General features: G+C 21.8%; 7 protein-coding genes across 7 annotated transcripts; 3 read left to right on the top strand and 4 right to left on the bottom strand. All coding sequences in view use genetic code 6, as the record gives it.

Moving 5' to 3' along the window:
• Positions 1–973: 973 nt before the first annotated feature.
• On the bottom strand, positions 974–2,676 carry TTHERM_00074280 (ARF-like 2-binding protein BART protein; the record flags this gene model as incomplete). Its single annotated transcript, XM_001015567.2, has 5 exons — positions 974–1,045; positions 1,110–1,631; positions 1,824–2,219; positions 2,297–2,434; positions 2,491–2,676. 5 exons carry the CDS (start codon positions 2,674–2,676, stop codon positions 974–976), a joined length of 1,314 nt encoding a protein of 437 aa, XP_001015567.2.
• A 737-nt stretch (positions 2,677–3,413) lies between these two features.
• Positions 3,414–3,632, bottom strand: TTHERM_00074270 (hypothetical protein; the record flags this gene model as incomplete). Its single annotated transcript, XM_001015566.2, has 1 exon — positions 3,414–3,632. One exon carries the CDS (start codon positions 3,630–3,632, stop codon positions 3,414–3,416), a length of 219 nt encoding a protein of 72 aa, XP_001015566.2.
• Positions 3,633–3,898: 266 nt separating this feature from the next.
• On the top strand, positions 3,899–4,414 carry TTHERM_000074269 (transmembrane protein, putative; the record flags this gene model as incomplete). The annotated part of the gene is made up of 1 exon (XM_012797546.1): positions 3,899–4,414. One exon carries the CDS (start codon positions 3,899–3,901, stop codon positions 4,412–4,414), a length of 516 nt encoding a protein of 171 aa, XP_012653000.1.
• A 104-nt stretch (positions 4,415–4,518) lies between these two features.
• TTHERM_00074260 (hypothetical protein) lies at positions 4,519–5,229 on the top strand (the record flags this gene model as incomplete). The annotated part of the gene is made up of 5 exons (XM_001015565.3): positions 4,519–4,565; positions 4,618–4,680; positions 4,729–4,816; positions 4,873–5,046; positions 5,101–5,229. 5 exons carry the CDS (start codon positions 4,519–4,521, stop codon positions 5,227–5,229), a joined length of 501 nt encoding a protein of 166 aa, XP_001015565.2.
• A 2,809-nt stretch (positions 5,230–8,038) lies between these two features.
• On the bottom strand, positions 8,039–9,806 carry TTHERM_00074250 (transmembrane protein; the record flags this gene model as incomplete). Its single annotated transcript, XM_001015564.2, has 4 exons — positions 8,039–8,071; positions 8,176–9,563; positions 9,625–9,650; positions 9,742–9,806. The coding sequence occupies 4 exons, from the start codon at positions 9,804–9,806 to the stop codon at positions 8,039–8,041; spliced, it is 1,512 nt and encodes a 503-aa protein (XP_001015564.2).
• A 920-nt stretch (positions 9,807–10,726) lies between these two features.
• On the bottom strand, positions 10,727–12,101 carry TTHERM_000073252 (hypothetical protein; the record flags this gene model as incomplete). Its single annotated transcript, XM_012797545.1, has 6 exons — positions 10,727–10,774; positions 10,906–11,129; positions 11,178–11,336; positions 11,569–11,604; positions 11,688–12,011; positions 12,068–12,101. 6 exons carry the CDS (start codon positions 12,099–12,101, stop codon positions 10,727–10,729), a joined length of 825 nt encoding a protein of 274 aa, XP_012652999.1.
• A 1,049-nt stretch (positions 12,102–13,150) lies between these two features.
• On the top strand, positions 13,151–13,602 carry TTHERM_000073241 (hypothetical protein; the record flags this gene model as incomplete). Its single annotated transcript, XM_012797544.1, has 2 exons — positions 13,151–13,274; positions 13,424–13,602. The coding sequence occupies 2 exons, from the start codon at positions 13,151–13,153 to the stop codon at positions 13,600–13,602; spliced, it is 303 nt and encodes a 100-aa protein (XP_012652998.1).
• Positions 13,603–16,355: the final 2,753 nt, after the last annotated feature.

Here is a 16,355-nt window from a genome sequence, read left to right as displayed (position 1 = left end):
ATATAAAAATATATAAATGAAAGAATGAATGAATGAAAGAGTAGTAAATAAATAATTTTTTAAAAATAAATAATTCTTCATTATGTTAATAGTTAAAAATCAATAAAAAAAAATAAATTATTTAAGTAATCAATATATTATATTAATAAATAATAAATAAATAAATCATTGTCAGCTATTTCTAATTTTGTGTTCTAAACAAATCTAAAATTATATTTTAAGATAGCAATTAATTTTCATTCATTTCACAATCTAAACCTATTTTATAAATTTAAACAGCTATATTAGATAAGTTCTTTAACTATTTAAAGCTGGTTAATGATTTTTCAAATATTTTTCATTCCAACTACAGACTATCTAAATTTATTTTTTAACCTTTTTCATTTTTATGAAAAATTTAATATTGAAAAACATTTTTTTGATTGTAAAAATAATTAAAAATACCAATTTGATAGTAAAGAATTGTTATATATTTATATTTTCAAACTATTTCAAATAATAGTTATTTATCATTTATTTAATAAGGTATTTACGTTTTTTTTTAAGTTAATTAAAATATTTATTTAGCATTTATTAAATTTTAAATAATACCCTTTATCATATTTATGATGATATTATTAACATTTTAAAATATTTTTGGTAAATAACTCAAATAATATTTTGAAATGTGCTGCAATAGCAATCTATGTTTCTAGAATTAATATATATATATTTAGTAGAGTAATAAATATTTTTTTTTAATTCAACAAAAATCTAAATGTAATAAAAAAGTTTTAAAAATGATTTTAAAGTAAAAGTAAAAAAATCTTCAACATTGTATTTATTTTAATTATATTTTAAAATTAGAATTTAATTAACAACTTAACTTTGATATGCAATAGTGATAAATAAAATACTATCAATATAATATGTTGGTTTAATAGTAATTTTAATTAAATTATTTATCAAAAATAAAGATTATTTATTTATTTATTCATTTATTTCCAGCTATTTCAGCCTTGATTTTATTAACTAATTCTTTCTTCTTTTTAATTTCCATTTAGCTCTATCAATTATTATAAAAAATTTAATATATTAATTAGAATTAAAAATAAATAGATTTTTTTTACTTTAGTATCATCTTCGTCATCATCTTGATTGAGTAATTCTTAGTTTTGTTTATCTGCATACTCATCAAGTTCGTTGGCTCTCTCCATTCTTTTCTTTTCTAACAACATTTCTCTTTGCTTTTTGAGTCTTTCTTTTCTTTCTTCCAAAGTCTCAGCTGGCTATTGCTATGCTTATTGTTAAGATGAAGAGTTGTTTTGATTTATATTCAAATTATCAAGATTTTTTAAGAGATTTTATCTACTTTCAAATAACATTTTATCAAAATTCTAGTCAGGTTTTTATTGCTATTCATTCTTATCTTTCTTAAAATCAAAATAAAGATTGTCATCGTCATCATCACCGCCTAAATCATCATCACTATCATTTATTTAGATTAAATCATCATCATCATCATTTCCCTTTTACTAAGGTTTATGTATTTTTTTGCTTTCTACATGACCATTTTAAAACTCTACTTTATTTTATTTACCTTCATTTTCCATCTTCGATATTCTTAGTGCTTACTATAACATTTCATCTTCCTTTTAATATTTTTAGTATTCATTTATTTTTATTGATATTAAGTATTTATAAATTTCTAAAGAGCAGCGTTTATTTGGTAAAAAAGAGAATTAAATAAGTCAAAAATTAATAAAAAATCTTATTTTTTTCATTGATTTATTATTCTTAAAAAACATTTTCTAAATAAATAAATTATCTATCAATCTATCTACCTAATCTTAAAGTTTTTTCTTATTTTCAAATTCTTATTATGAAGCTAGAATAGCTCTTTAAAGTTCATCTCCTCCAATATTTTGAGTGTTGCTCAAACTATTTTGAATTGCTCTTTCATATTCATCTTGCTCGTTGAACTGCATTCCTCTTTATTAATTGCTGCCTTAGTTCTTTTTTTAGAGCTACCTTAATGCCTCAGTTTCAAGGTCTACATTTCTCTTGGCCATCATCTTTACAAAATCATCTAAGTGATAGTACAATTAAAAGTAGACAAAATATTTTCTATGAGATCTCAGATTAACAGCGTGCTCACAAAGTTCCATAATTTTACCTGGTTCTGCTCCAATATCTTAAGACAACCCAATAATAAGCTCATTTAACATGTTCTTATATTCCTATAATAATTAGGTAAGAAAGCAGTTTTATTAATATACATATGAATCAAATTTTCTTTTTGATTAAATAGATTTACCTGATGAATTTCTTTATGATCATTAGAAATGTTTTTAATGTCCTCAAAATAAATGCATTTGTCATCTATCATCTAATGAACAGGCGCTTTGAAAACTGGAGAAACTAAGAACTAAAGAATACTTTCAAAAATCCACACCTTTTGTATAAAATTAGATGATTCACTTTTAATTTTATTATTTTCATTTATTTTACATCTTCTTCCTTGATAAATTCCTATTATTACTCTGGCTCATCGTCTGCAGGTTTTCTGTTGGAAAAGTTTTACTTTTGCTCTTCTTGTAATTTTTTTTCGTTCGCCTATTTTAATTCAGCTTCCTTCTTTTTCTTTTCTTCTTCTTCCTTTTTCTTTTTATCTTTACTCTTTGTGAACCAACCCATTTATTTATGTTTTTATGTATTTGCCAGTTTGTAGTTTATTTAGATTGAATAAGTTTTTAAAATTTTTTTCTAATAAGAATTAGTCACAATATCTAATAAATTATTGAAATTTTAATATTATAATAAAAACAATCAATTTTTTAGATCTTCTTATGTAGAGATTTGTCTGATAATTTTTTAATTAAAATTAAATCCGCAATTTAATCTGTCAAAAATCATAAATAATAACTTTCTTTTTATTTTTGAAATTATATCAAACTTTATCAGCTGTCATTACACTACTTGCTTGCAATTGACTTAATTATATTCACAAAACAGTAAGTCTCCAGAATAAGGAAACAATCAATATATTATTAATTCTCTATCCGAAGCTTTCAGTCAAAATATTACAAGTAAAATAGCTATCCATATATTTATTATATTTGTATTAAGAATATACCTAGCTATTATTTTTATATAGATTAATTTAATTTTAAAATAGAAAAATATTATAATTTTTATTAGTTTTTTTTTGAGAATATTTGAAAATTAAATTGAAAAATAAAAAAATGAATTCATAAATATTAAATATGAAATTAGTCTTTTTGAATTATGTTTAGTTAGTTAATTATCTTTTAATGTTAGAGGAAATTGTAATCAAGGTTGGAGAATCTATTTCCGATTTAATAAAAATAAAAATATTAATAATATTATAATTAATTATACAAGTCATACAAAAAAGATAAAGATTGAATTTATCATATTTTAGATCCTTTTTACTTATTTTAAATATATTAATCGCAGTACTAGTTGATTTCATCTTTTTCTTATGTAACATTTCTTTATTTTATTGCAAAATTATCATAAGCAATGCTAGTGTTTTATTACTAGTATTCCTATTTTAGATAATCTCTAGTTTCATTAAGATCCTATAAAACTATTTACTAATTTTACTGAATAGTTTTAATGTTTTCCATATTTTTTCTTAGTATTTATTCAAGTTTTAGATTTTTAAATTGAAAACTGTAAATTAAATAAGGTACTATAAGTAAACTTGCTACAATTAATAGAAAAATCTCTTATCCATAAAAGAAATTAAAAGAGTATATGTATTTGCATTATTTTACTTCTGAGGGTTATCCATCATAGCAGTATGAAGGTTGGTTTTATTTTATTTAATCAATTTATGTTTTTAAGTTGAACATTCCTTGTTTTTATTAGTCTGCTAAAAAAGCGACTCCTAATGAGAATCGCACCAAGTAGAAGAAAATGGTTAAAATAGAAGAAATCTTAACAATATTTAATGATAGTATATGAACTGCAATTATCTGAAACAGAGAAATAATTTCAACAACTATAGTAAATGAGAGTACCGCTATTGATTTGGCAAATAAAGTATCAAATTAACTTTAATTTGAGAGTCCATCATTTACTACTTATTGATCATTTATAAAATTGTTATAATCGCCTATGTAATTTGAATTCAAAATAAAAGAAAGAAATAAAATTTATATCCAAAAAAAGGCGAATGCATAATATTTTATTGTCAAGTATTTCTCTTGGTCTTTTTTATTTTTTTCTAAGTTTATCTATTTCATGCCAAAGACTCTGCTTTGCTGCGATGGATCATAATCTACATTTTATATTTTCTTTTTAAATTGAGAATCAATCATATTTTGTGTGTTTTAAGCTGCTTTATCAGTATAACGATTAATAATTAATAAAAGATCAATATTATTTAATGCCAATTTCAATATGATTTACAAATATCTAGTTTTTGTGGTTATTTGTAATTAAATATCAATTAATTAATTTTGATTAAAAAACATAAATAAATATAAATATCTTTTAGGTTTTCTAAAAATGAACAAGGTTTCACTCTAAGACAATATGGAAAAATAAAGAAAAAGGTGAATTCATTCATAGAATTAAGGATTTAATTAGAACATTAAAAATTTATAGATTAGAAGATCAGCTTGAGGAAATTGAGTAAATGAAAGACGAATTGGACAAGGATGAATATGAGTAAATTAAGTATGATAATAAATGTAAAATAACATGAATATTATTAAGATAATTGAAAAAAGAAACTTTAGAGCAACTAGAAACTTTCAATAAAGGTTTGAAAGAATCTGAAGGAAGTAAGAAAGTAGAATTAAAAGTAATTATAAAATGCTAGTTTCGAAATTTTAAGCATTATTTTTAAATTGTGTTTAGGAAAGTAAAATATAAGGTATTCTAAATGCTCAAGTTTAGTAGGAAGCAGCTGCTATCAGAGTTAAGATCCAAAAAATTGAATAAGCATATCACCTAAAATAAGTTAATTTAGAATAGCTCACTAAGGAAAAGCTAAATCTTATTAACTAAATGAGCAGCGAGCTAAAAGTTCCAGTAAATATAAAATTTTCATATTAAAATATTAAACTAGCTTTAATATTTATCAAGCTTACATAAGACGAACAGAAATTTCAACATGAACACACTGGAAAGGGCAATTTCATCTCTCAAAAACAGGAAATAAAAGGAGATAAGCTAATTTCAGAAGCAAATGATTAAATTTAAAAACATTTTTGATTTAAAAATTAAAATTACGATCTTAAAATATTCAGAAAAACATAAAAATGAATGTCTAATAGTTTAGTCCTATATAAATAAAAATGAAATTGCAATCTTTTATTAAATTAAAGTTACTTCAATTAATTTTAGTATCAAAAAATGATAATTTTATTTGAAAAAAATATCAATTATATATAAACATGAAAATAATTTTTAAAATTTAAATTCTATTTTTAGGTTTTTTAGTTAATTTTTATTATTTATTGATTTTTAGATAGATATATAATATTTATTTTTCTTTTCAATAAGAAATAAAGTAAATTGATTCATTCTAAAACAGTTTAATAAAAAAAAACTTCTTGATGAATTATTTTTCAATTTAATTGTCATTTAATTATGATCTTAAAGTATTTGTTGAAAATATTTTTTTAATTAAAAGTTGATTAATGTGTTTAAATTGTTTATTTGCTTATTTTTGTCTAAATTTACTTTATTTGGATTTATAATAACAATTTCTTAATAAATTAATTTTTGAATATTTTCAAAGCAAACAGTTAGTTGAAAATCTCTAATCTGAAACTAAAGACTAGATTGACAAATTGATTTTCTTGGGATAAGAAAGAGCTCTATAAAGCAAGATGATATCTATTAAATCACAGTTAGCAAATTGAGATAAATTATATTGAAGTAAAAAAATTTTTTTTGAATAATGATTATTGATAAGCATATTGAAAATTATTTTAAATATTTTATCTTGCAAAATCTCTAATCTTATCTCAATTTTTTAATCTCTGTTCTATGGTAATGATTTTCAGTTTTTAAATATTTGATAATATCAAAATATATTTATTATTAACTATAAATCAGGATTCATAGAATATGATTGTAAACATGTATAAAGTACTACATATAAATCATATATGTATATATTTAGGCATATTCTACTAGAATTTTTGAATTAACATAGGATATAAATTTATCTTATTTTAAATATATGATCAATTCCTTCATATTAAAGACCTGAAATAATTACCTCTATTCTAAATTTATGAATCCTAATTCATCATCTCCTCCTGTAAGTATTAATTTATATAAAATTATTTTGGATAGCTTTTCTAGTATATGTATTTATCTTAAGTTCTATTTATTTTCGTGTTTATTAATAATAATATTTTTTAGATAATACTGCCATTTCTTATAAAAAAAATTAAAATTATATTGATTTAATTCATTTATCTCATCTTTTATTAAATTAAAATTTGAATAAATTCAAATAGGAAGGTCTTTTTTCTTTCATTTTGAAATTTTAAAATCTTTTAAGTTAGATTGACTTTTAATTGAATTTAATTCCATTATATTTGAACTAAAATATTATTCTTTTGGACTGAAAGTTATTGATTGTTTTTTTTCATCTAAATCTTCTTTGATTGGATTTGAAACAAAGCTTTAGAAATCTAAAGATTCCTCTATCGAAACTTATTAAGATTGCTAATATTTTTTATTCAAAGTGGCTGAATCTCCCTTCGTTATATCAAAATTAGATAATATAGTAAACTTTTAATGGTTAGTATTAAAAAATTGTTCTCTCAACTAATTTTAATTAAGATTTTATTTATTTAATTAAATTTTTGATGCTTTAAATGAGTCTTTCTAAATGTGCTCTAAATTATTGATTGCCTTTCTACCAATAATAAATTAAATATTTTTATATACTTTTTTCCATCTTAAAAATGTATTTAAGTTAATTTTGTAACCTTTAATGATTTTTAAGAAAATTCTACCTGGCAAAATAGCTTTTAATATTATTCTTAGTATTTTCCCTACCAAACTAAATTAATTAATCAATTGATAATAACAAATTATGGATAATACTACTACTATTAAAAGAATATGTGCTAATTAAATTATAATAATAAAAGCATTATTATCATAAATTATAGCAAATATTGAAAGAATTGAATTAAAAATAACAACAATTAACGAAAGAATTTCAAATTTCTGTAAGTTTATGCACTTTAATGGACTTAAAGTTAGGACTAATTTAGCATAAATAAACAAGATGGTTATAGCTAAGAGGTATGTTAAAATTAAGTTTGATCTATAAAAAGTGAATAAGAGCACTATAATTATTTTATGATAAATCCTAATGAATTCCCAATAAAATAGTTGATGTCTAAACTCACCATAGAAAAAACCGTACCTATAAAGCGTCCTGTATTAATAAAGACACTCTTTTTATTTTTTCAAATTTCTAAATATTATCAAAGGTACCATAATCCAAAATATTAATAATGGGATTGCTAAAACTTTTACAAATATTTAATAGTCATTATCGTAACAATCTAATCGAAGATCTTGGCTCACATAATATTTATTACCAATCTATCTGCAAATAAAAAGCTTTGTTAGCATGTTAACCTACATTTTATTTTATTTAAAATATTAGAATAATTGAAATAATTTTACTTAGTTTGGTTGAAAGAAAACAAATATAAAGCCTCGAGTTATAAACTGATGATTTTTAGTAATTATTTTTTTATTTAAGCAATTAATTATTCGATAAAATGAAATAAGAAAAAGTAGAAAGAAAGCAGGAGCAATTGCTTAAATCAAAGTTATGTATTGTAAATACCCAAATTATTCAAAAGACCTAACATTTATAATACAATCTACTCCTATTGTAACAGCAAAACTAGGTTATCCTACTACGCTTGGTAAAAAAGAGATTGAGTTAAAAAATGATAATTAAGTATTCTAAATTATAATAGAAGACAATTACAAATAATTAGTTAGTATTTTAAAATAAAATGTTGATTGATCTCTAATCTCACTGTTTGATATGGGAAGTAGTTTTAATTTTCTTAAATAGTAACATATTTAAATATGTTAAAAACTCTTCATAAACATATTTATACTAATAATGAAGTAAATCATAAAACAGATCACCATAATTAGTATAAATACATTATAAACCTTCACCTGACTACATTCGCTGCATTAATATTGCTTATCAAATATTTTTGTATATCTTTTTCCAATCCAAACTTGACCTAGATTATCACACGTTTCACATAGAGGACCAACATAACCTTCTATGCACTCTTAAGAAATTTTAGGATCTTCTCTACATAAATCTGGATTATTTATACAATAAATTATTTGATCAGTTTATTTATTTTCTCTCCAATAACCATTCTTTATAGTTATGCTATTACCTTCACAGTCTATGGCAGAATCTGGGCATTTTAAGCACTACAAATCTTTAGATTGTGGTTCTTATAATGAGTAAGTACCTTTTGAGCAATAAGAGCATGTTGATATGATTTCAGTAAAAGACTTAATAATTTCTCCTATTTCACAATTTCTAAAATAAATTTATGCTAAAATTGGAAGTGGATTAGGTTATAGAACTTCATTTACTAAAGATGGTTTTATTTAATAATTTATTTATAAAAATTAGGTTGACATTGGAACAGAGAGAATGTTAAAGTTATCTAAATAAAATGTATTCGTTGTTGAGTTGAATTTATTATAATTTACAAAATTTTCTCCGTTAATTGTGATGTAAGTTAGATTATTGCTTACAAATTAAATGGAAAAGCTTTTAATCTCCTCTACTATACTTTAATGATATATTTTTTAATTTACTTTTTATGCATCAAAAGTAATTTATCTATCATCTTAATCATAAAAAGCAACTTCAAATACTCCTGTATCGCCACTTTTAAAATTGTCAACATTTAATTAACCTGAATAAGAATTTTATAGTTAATTACTCAAATCTTAAAATCTTTAGTATTCACTTTTCAAAGCTGGGCTAGAAACTGTAATCCCTTAAGCAAAAGTGGCAAAGTTATTTCCATAGATATAAGCATTGTTTTTTAAAAATATTACTTTATCTATCATTTATTAGATATTGCTTACATTTGAAGAATAAAGTCTTATTCCACCTCCTATGCAAGCAACGTTTTGGCTAATTAAATTAGAACTATCTATTGTAATATTTCCTTATTCTTGAAGAAAATACAATCCACCACCACTAGCTTCAGCTTAGTTTTTTATAAAATAGCTCAATTTGATAATAACTGCTTGGCTAATTAGATAGAAATATATTGCACCTCCATTTACACTTGTATTGTTAAAAAAATTACCATTATCAATATTAACATACTAAGACTTTATTATCTATATATTTGCAGAGTTGTTTTTAGAAGAGATATAAGAAAATTAAACATAGCTTGATGAAATTAACAAAGTTGCTTAGTTTTCAGATATAATTGAATAAGTATTATTGATGAATTAAGAGTTTGATATAAAAACTTAATCTGTTTAGAGGTAATACAAGCCATTTTCTATTTAAATTTCATTTGATATTGAAAGAAATGATAGATTTTAATTATTTTAGTAAATTACCTAAGTTATATTTGTCTATTAGCACCCTGATATGTAGATTATATAAGAATAGTTAATTTAAGTTAGAGTTGCTTTTTAAATTGAAGAATTTTGAATTTTGATATTGTTTAGTATTACTTAATCAACACTTTGTATTTGAAAAAACTATTTAATTGTGACTATCTAATCAATTTGTAAGCCATCAATAACTAGTTTTTAAATTTTGTAAAATTTAAACATGCTCTTTTAAAATTAATTTGTGAACTCAAAATTTTAAATTGTGATGTTGTAAATATAGACTTCCGAACAATTATAAAAGTAAACAAGTCCTTCAAGCTAATTATTTTGGTAGTTTTACAATAATATATTCTTTTAAACTTAATTCTACCCATCTATTATTAAGTTTTAGAATACCACTTTATTGAGGTTAAAAAAATTAAGCTACACTTAATTCATATTATTTGAATTCTGTATATTAATATTCTAAAACCTAACATTTAAAATATTTTGTGAGAGATTTATTTATGTTGATTGCATTTCATTAATATCAAAAATAAACTCAAAATTTTTGAGATTTAAGCCTGTCTTTTAGAATGATGTAAAAGATTGCTATTAAATCAAGAGCTAAACATATTTATTAATACTAGGATCAGAAGAAATTACTAATTCACCACTTTAAATAAGAAGAGAATTTATATAATTTAAATTTCCATTTTGAAGTATTAAAAAATATTGCTAAGCATCTGAATTAATTTATTATTATTATATCATATTTCTCCAATTAATAGATGGTTAGAGAGGTTTTTGAATTAAAGAAAGCTACAGTTAAGTATTAATGTAATCACTAACCTAAATAATCGCACTACACTATATTTAATTTTATACAATTTGACTAATTGTATACCTTTTTACAAAAAAGAGATCCTAAGAAAAGACTATGACCTAGAGTTGATCGTTTATATCCTATATAATATCTATATCCATAATTTAAGGTGCTGCAGTAATTACTTAATCTATCATGGTAATATTATTTTATGTATAATTGTAGTAAAATATTTCAAATTTTTATAAAAAACAGATAACAAAAAATTATTCTTATAGAAAATTAAGAAATTTAATTTCATCAGAATTTATATCTCTTCTTAAGCTTCTTAAGATTTACAAAGTTGATCTATTATGAATATTTATTTAGAAACTGCTGTAAAACAAAACAAAATTTAGACTAATTTAAATCTAGCAATTGCTATTAAAAGGAAAGCTTAGATATGAAATCTGATATTAAGATTGAGAGTAATTTATTACATAAATAAGCTTCTGTTCAATAATATGTGTAAATAACCTGGTATTCACTTCATCAATTTCAAAAACACCTATCATACCACTCACTTGTTGCTATATAATCTAACCTATATCATAAGTTTATGCTACTTACTTTGTTTTATTTATTAATTAATTAACAATTCCACCTGAAGAGCAAATCCAAAAATAATTTTCAGTAGAGCTAATATATTAGATAGGCTTGCTATCTATTTTTATTTAATTATAAACTTTAGATTCTTAGTTGTAAATTATACAATTGCCTTAATACAAACCTATTATAATTAAATTAATAGAACTAATGCTTAGATAAACTGTTGTTCTTGTTGTTGATCCCCAAGTTAATCTAAAATTTTCTTTGATGTTCTAGAAATCATAATCAACTAAAGAGCCATCTGTTGTGATAAAAATATTATCTGATAAAAATTATTTAAATTTATAACCAGAAATTGTTATTTTTTTATTAAAATCAGGGCTATATGGAGTAAATTGAGGATAAACATTAATAATATTTTGAAAACTAGCAATAAGAGTAGTAATTCTTTGAATATAAACAACTTATTATAAAGTGTCTTATTCATCAAAGTAATTTAAAAAAGAAAAGTTTTAATTTTGATACTAATAAATGATATTATTAGAATTAATCACATAAAAGTAATTTTAAATCGGTGTCAAACCATTAATCTTTATGAATTGATTTTATTTATAATGTATGATCCTGCTAAATCTCATATAAAGTGCAGCATAACTTATTTAATAAATATTACTAGAGCTGTAGACAAATATATTATTCGTTTCATAGTCTATCGTCATACCAATAGGAAGGATATTTTAATCACTAAATTCGCTCATTTTAAAAACACAATTTTAATCAAAAGTATCCATTCCAAAACAATTTATATTTCCAGTGTTATCTAAATAAATAATTTAAAACGAAGCCAAATCAAAAGATAAATCAACTACAACTGATGGGTTATTCTGAATAAATGTATTTTTTATCTCTTAAACTATTGTAAATGTTTAAATACTGTAAACTGTAATCTAAGAATATCTCGTCAAGCTAGTCCATATAAATAGATATTAAACTTCATCTATATATTTTACGTTAATTATCTATCCACCTTTTGAGTTTAGATATTTTGCTTACTGTATAAGTGTCTATCTCTATAAGATATTTACATCTATTTAATATGATTTAAATTAATTATTTATGACTTTGAAAGACAAACATAATTTATTATTTTATAATAAGCTTTGCTAAAGTTTTGTTTAATAAAAATATATTTTTTTATTTGACTTTAGGTAAAATTTAAATTACTGAAATAATTCTAATTTAAATATTTTTCAAGAGTTAATCAGCATAATATTGCATGATATAAAGGTAAAAGCATAAAAAGTCATAATTTCACTCTTTTTTCAAAAAAAAAAAATTATATTCTATTAGTATTTTTAAATTCATAAATATATTTATTCAAAAAATTTCCCACCTAAATATACTGCGCTTAATTCAAAAATAATTATTTAAAAAAAATAAGCAAATAACAATTAATTAATAATGATTTACTTGCTGAATTGATAACGCATAAGTACTGTCTCAATATTTGTATCTAATTAATTTAATAACTTACGTCTATTTGTTTATTTTGATTCACTCCTTTCAAGTCATAAATATAAAGAATAGAATTATAAAGAAAAAGATTATTCATTTACTCATCTAGAAAGATTTAATAATTTAGTCCAATTTATTTATTTTTTACTGAAACTATGATTTAAAGGTTCTGCTTATTTAAAATCAATAAATTTCCATCTTATTATTTACAATAATAATAGAGAGATGAACTTATTGCATTTTATGGTAAATTATTTTAAATATTTATTTAATTAACCGAAGATTTTTCTGTTAGATCTAGGTTAAGTTAAACAATCTTGCTACCAAAAACAGTTATAAAATTATTTTCTAAAAAATATATATTTATTGATGTTATATTTTCATATGAAAATGTTTGGTTTGTTTGTAAGTTTTTCATTAAAAGTTAATTTGATTTAAAAGCAATAAAAAGTTATTACTCAGGGAATAGCTAAAATTATCTGACATAATATGTATTTGAGTCATTAAAAATTATTTCTTCTATTAATTGGTTATTATGGATATTATAAATTTGAATTTTTTTCGAAATTACAAAATATTTTTGCACTGAAAAATTCTAAATAACATTAATTATATCATTTTATGTGTCTTTTAGTACTAATTGAGAAAAAGAATTTACAATAGGTACAACTGCTAAATACCCGCTTTGATAGCCAATATAGTTGTATGATAAATCTTGATAAACCTAGTTAGATGTCTAATTTTCGTAAATAATTTATAAAGTTGTATAAAAATTATTGGATTGACTTAATGGGAAGTATCTAAATACATTGTTCAAGGTAAAGTAATTTAGAGGCATAATTAAGGTAATCTAATAGGATTTAACATTCCCTTAGTCATCATAATTTAAAACAGGCTCCATCATACCTGTACCATAAGCAAGACTTGCAGCAAAATTTGAAATTTAAGAGCCTTTAGTTAAAGTATAAACTTAATAAGGAAAGGAAATTCCCAATTAAGAGGTAATTCCAAAAACAAAATAAGTAGGATCTAAAGGATATTTTAATGAAAAATTAATATCTAATGCTTCCTGAATAGGAATGTTTCTTATTTAAAACAGAAGATTTAATTTATTATCAAAAATGTAAAAATTTTATTAAGAATCAAAAACAACTATTTCAAACTAGTAATTTATACTTTGTTAAATTGGTAGAGGATATTATTTTATCTTAGCAATTTATATCTCACTTTATCTAAATTGATACTAATATTTTAAAGCTATTTTATATTATTGCTAAGTCTAAGTCAAATCAATCTGATAAATACTAATGTTTGAGGTTTGTTAAATGAAAATTGTAGAATCTATATAGAAATATATCATTTAAATATTTATAAATTCGCTATTTGATTAAATTTGAAGCAATACATTAAAATCTGAGTCGATTAAATTTAAACTCTAATCATAGATCATTACAGCTTAATTGTTACTACAACTAATAAATTCATTAGAAGGGTCAGGATTTTTTTTCTAAATGGTGGATCTAATTAAACCTTACGATACATCAAAAATTATAATTTTATTTTAAAATAGAGCGATTATATTTGTAGTAGTAAATCTGTATAATTTGAGACATTGATCTTCAGCAACTTAAAGTTAAAAATTAAGTATCGTCTTATATCTATGGGTGTTATCTAAAATAAAAATAAATCCATCAGAAGAGCAACTTAATACCAAATTTAGATCTTCTAAAATTAAAATATCGTTAATAGTAGCTATGTTAGTTATTGGCATTACTTAAAAAGGAGAAAATACAAACTATTCATGTTTATTTGAATTTAGTTGAATTTTATTTCTATTAATAACTTAAAAACTATTTAATCCTAAAACAGCTAAATATATTTCTGAAAAATCACTAGTAAATACTGTATTTAAACTATTAAATTAAGCAGAATTAATGGAAATGCTTTCTGTTAACAAGAAATTTACAAGCTGAGAAGTGTAGTTTTATTTATATGTGGGAATCGTATCATAATCTTACCGATTTATGATTTTTTGCGATCCGATTTTAAAATTGAAAATGAAGTCGGTACTTATCGATCAAATCGTTATCATAAAGTTTATATTGAAACATCGAATCGCTATATTTAATAAATAGGGATAATCGTAAAATTTATCAGTCTTAAGAAATTTTCTTCCGATTCCCATATATAGTTTTATTAATTATCAATAAAAATTTAAATTTATTGTGAGCTAAGTAGTAAATATAATTCATTTATAAAATTATTTATTTAGATAAACGAAAAATCAATAATTTTCTGGTTTTAAACCGCTTATATAGTTTAAATGGACTCAAGTTTGTGATAAATTATTATAGAGTCAGTATAAAGCACTAAAATAAGCGGCTGTGCTAGATAACTGTTGAAAATTTGTAGTTTAGAAGGTTGTTAGCTAGTTAAGATAATATTTGTATTTATTTAATCACATACTACTATTCCTTAAATACCATTTAATATTAAGTAAAATGTGTTCATTTATTAAATGTAAACTTAATCTATGATGCTAATATTTGTACTACTAGCTTTATCAAGTTAACATATCTAGATATTTTTTACTTAAGTTTTACCACTTGAATCATTTTCTAATGCAAATATCTCTATCGATTATTATGTTGTTAAAAATATTTAATTTTTAATTACAAAAAATACCTTATTGTTAAATGATAATTCTAATGGTTGAGGTGAAGAAATAAAATTCGATGATAATATATCAAGAAAAGGATAAATATAGATTAATGATTTCTCTAAGTTAAATGCTAGTAAACAGCCAATTTGAGAGTTTGATTAAATTATAACACTATCAAGTATGATTTGACCTTATAAAACTTATAGTATTGGAGTTTACACATTTAAATTAACATCCCAAAATATTATTTAGTTGTTATTACTAAAAAAGTAAATTTGATCATTAAAATATTACCATTTTATTATATTATCTACATACTTAATCGAATACTCTAATTATCCGTTTGACTTTTTAATATAATCAGCCATTTAATTGTATAATACTAGGAAGTAGTTAGATTGATACAAAATAATCTACTAAGCGCCTCCTTATCTGGAGATAAAAGATGTTGATACGAAATACTATGATGAACACTGTTAAAGCTACTAACAGACATGATCTTGGATATTTCTGAAAAATGAGTTTTAGCAGATAGAAACACATTATGAATAATTATTTCCTTAAGAGTCTTAAAATTCTGAAATAGCTAGCTAATCCCTACATGATGCAAAAGAGCAAATATTTTTCTAGTAATCATAAACAAATCCTTCCTCACATTAAGCGCAAGAAAGCGGGTTATTGCAAATCAAACAATTTTATAAGCATTATCCAGTTACTAGTATTTGGTTTATTGAAAATATAATATTTAATCCTATAATAACTTTCAAAAGTTTCATATTGAAAACAAAAACTTTTCAAATAAATTGTTTCTTTATTATTTCTAAGAAAAAAGCTTGTTGTTAGCTAAATAATTAATTAATCAAAACTAATTTTAATAATGAAAAGTTATTTCTCAGTAAAAAAAATTTTTTTAATTTTGATTAATTAACGTGTGTCATTGCATAATTTATTTTAATACAAATAATAAAATTAATATATTTTTTAAATACTTCTTTTGATAAAAGATTACATATTTTTTTTTTAAAGAATACATATTTAAATTGATTTTTATTTATTTAGATTTAAATGAAAATATTTTATTTTAAGCTTTGACTCAGTATTTTTTAACCAAGAACACTTTAAAATTTACTTAAATATCAAAATAAATATTAAGGGTATGAATTC

Source organism: Tetrahymena thermophila (genome assembly GCF_000189635.1).
Source record: "Tetrahymena thermophila SB210 genomic scaffold scf_8254650, whole genome shotgun sequence".
In the NCBI taxonomy this organism is placed as follows: domain Eukaryota; phylum Ciliophora; class Oligohymenophorea; order Hymenostomatida; family Tetrahymenidae; genus Tetrahymena; species Tetrahymena thermophila.
The sequence above is the reverse complement of the archived record's forward strand: the minus strand, read 5'-3'. Positions and strand labels throughout refer to the sequence as shown.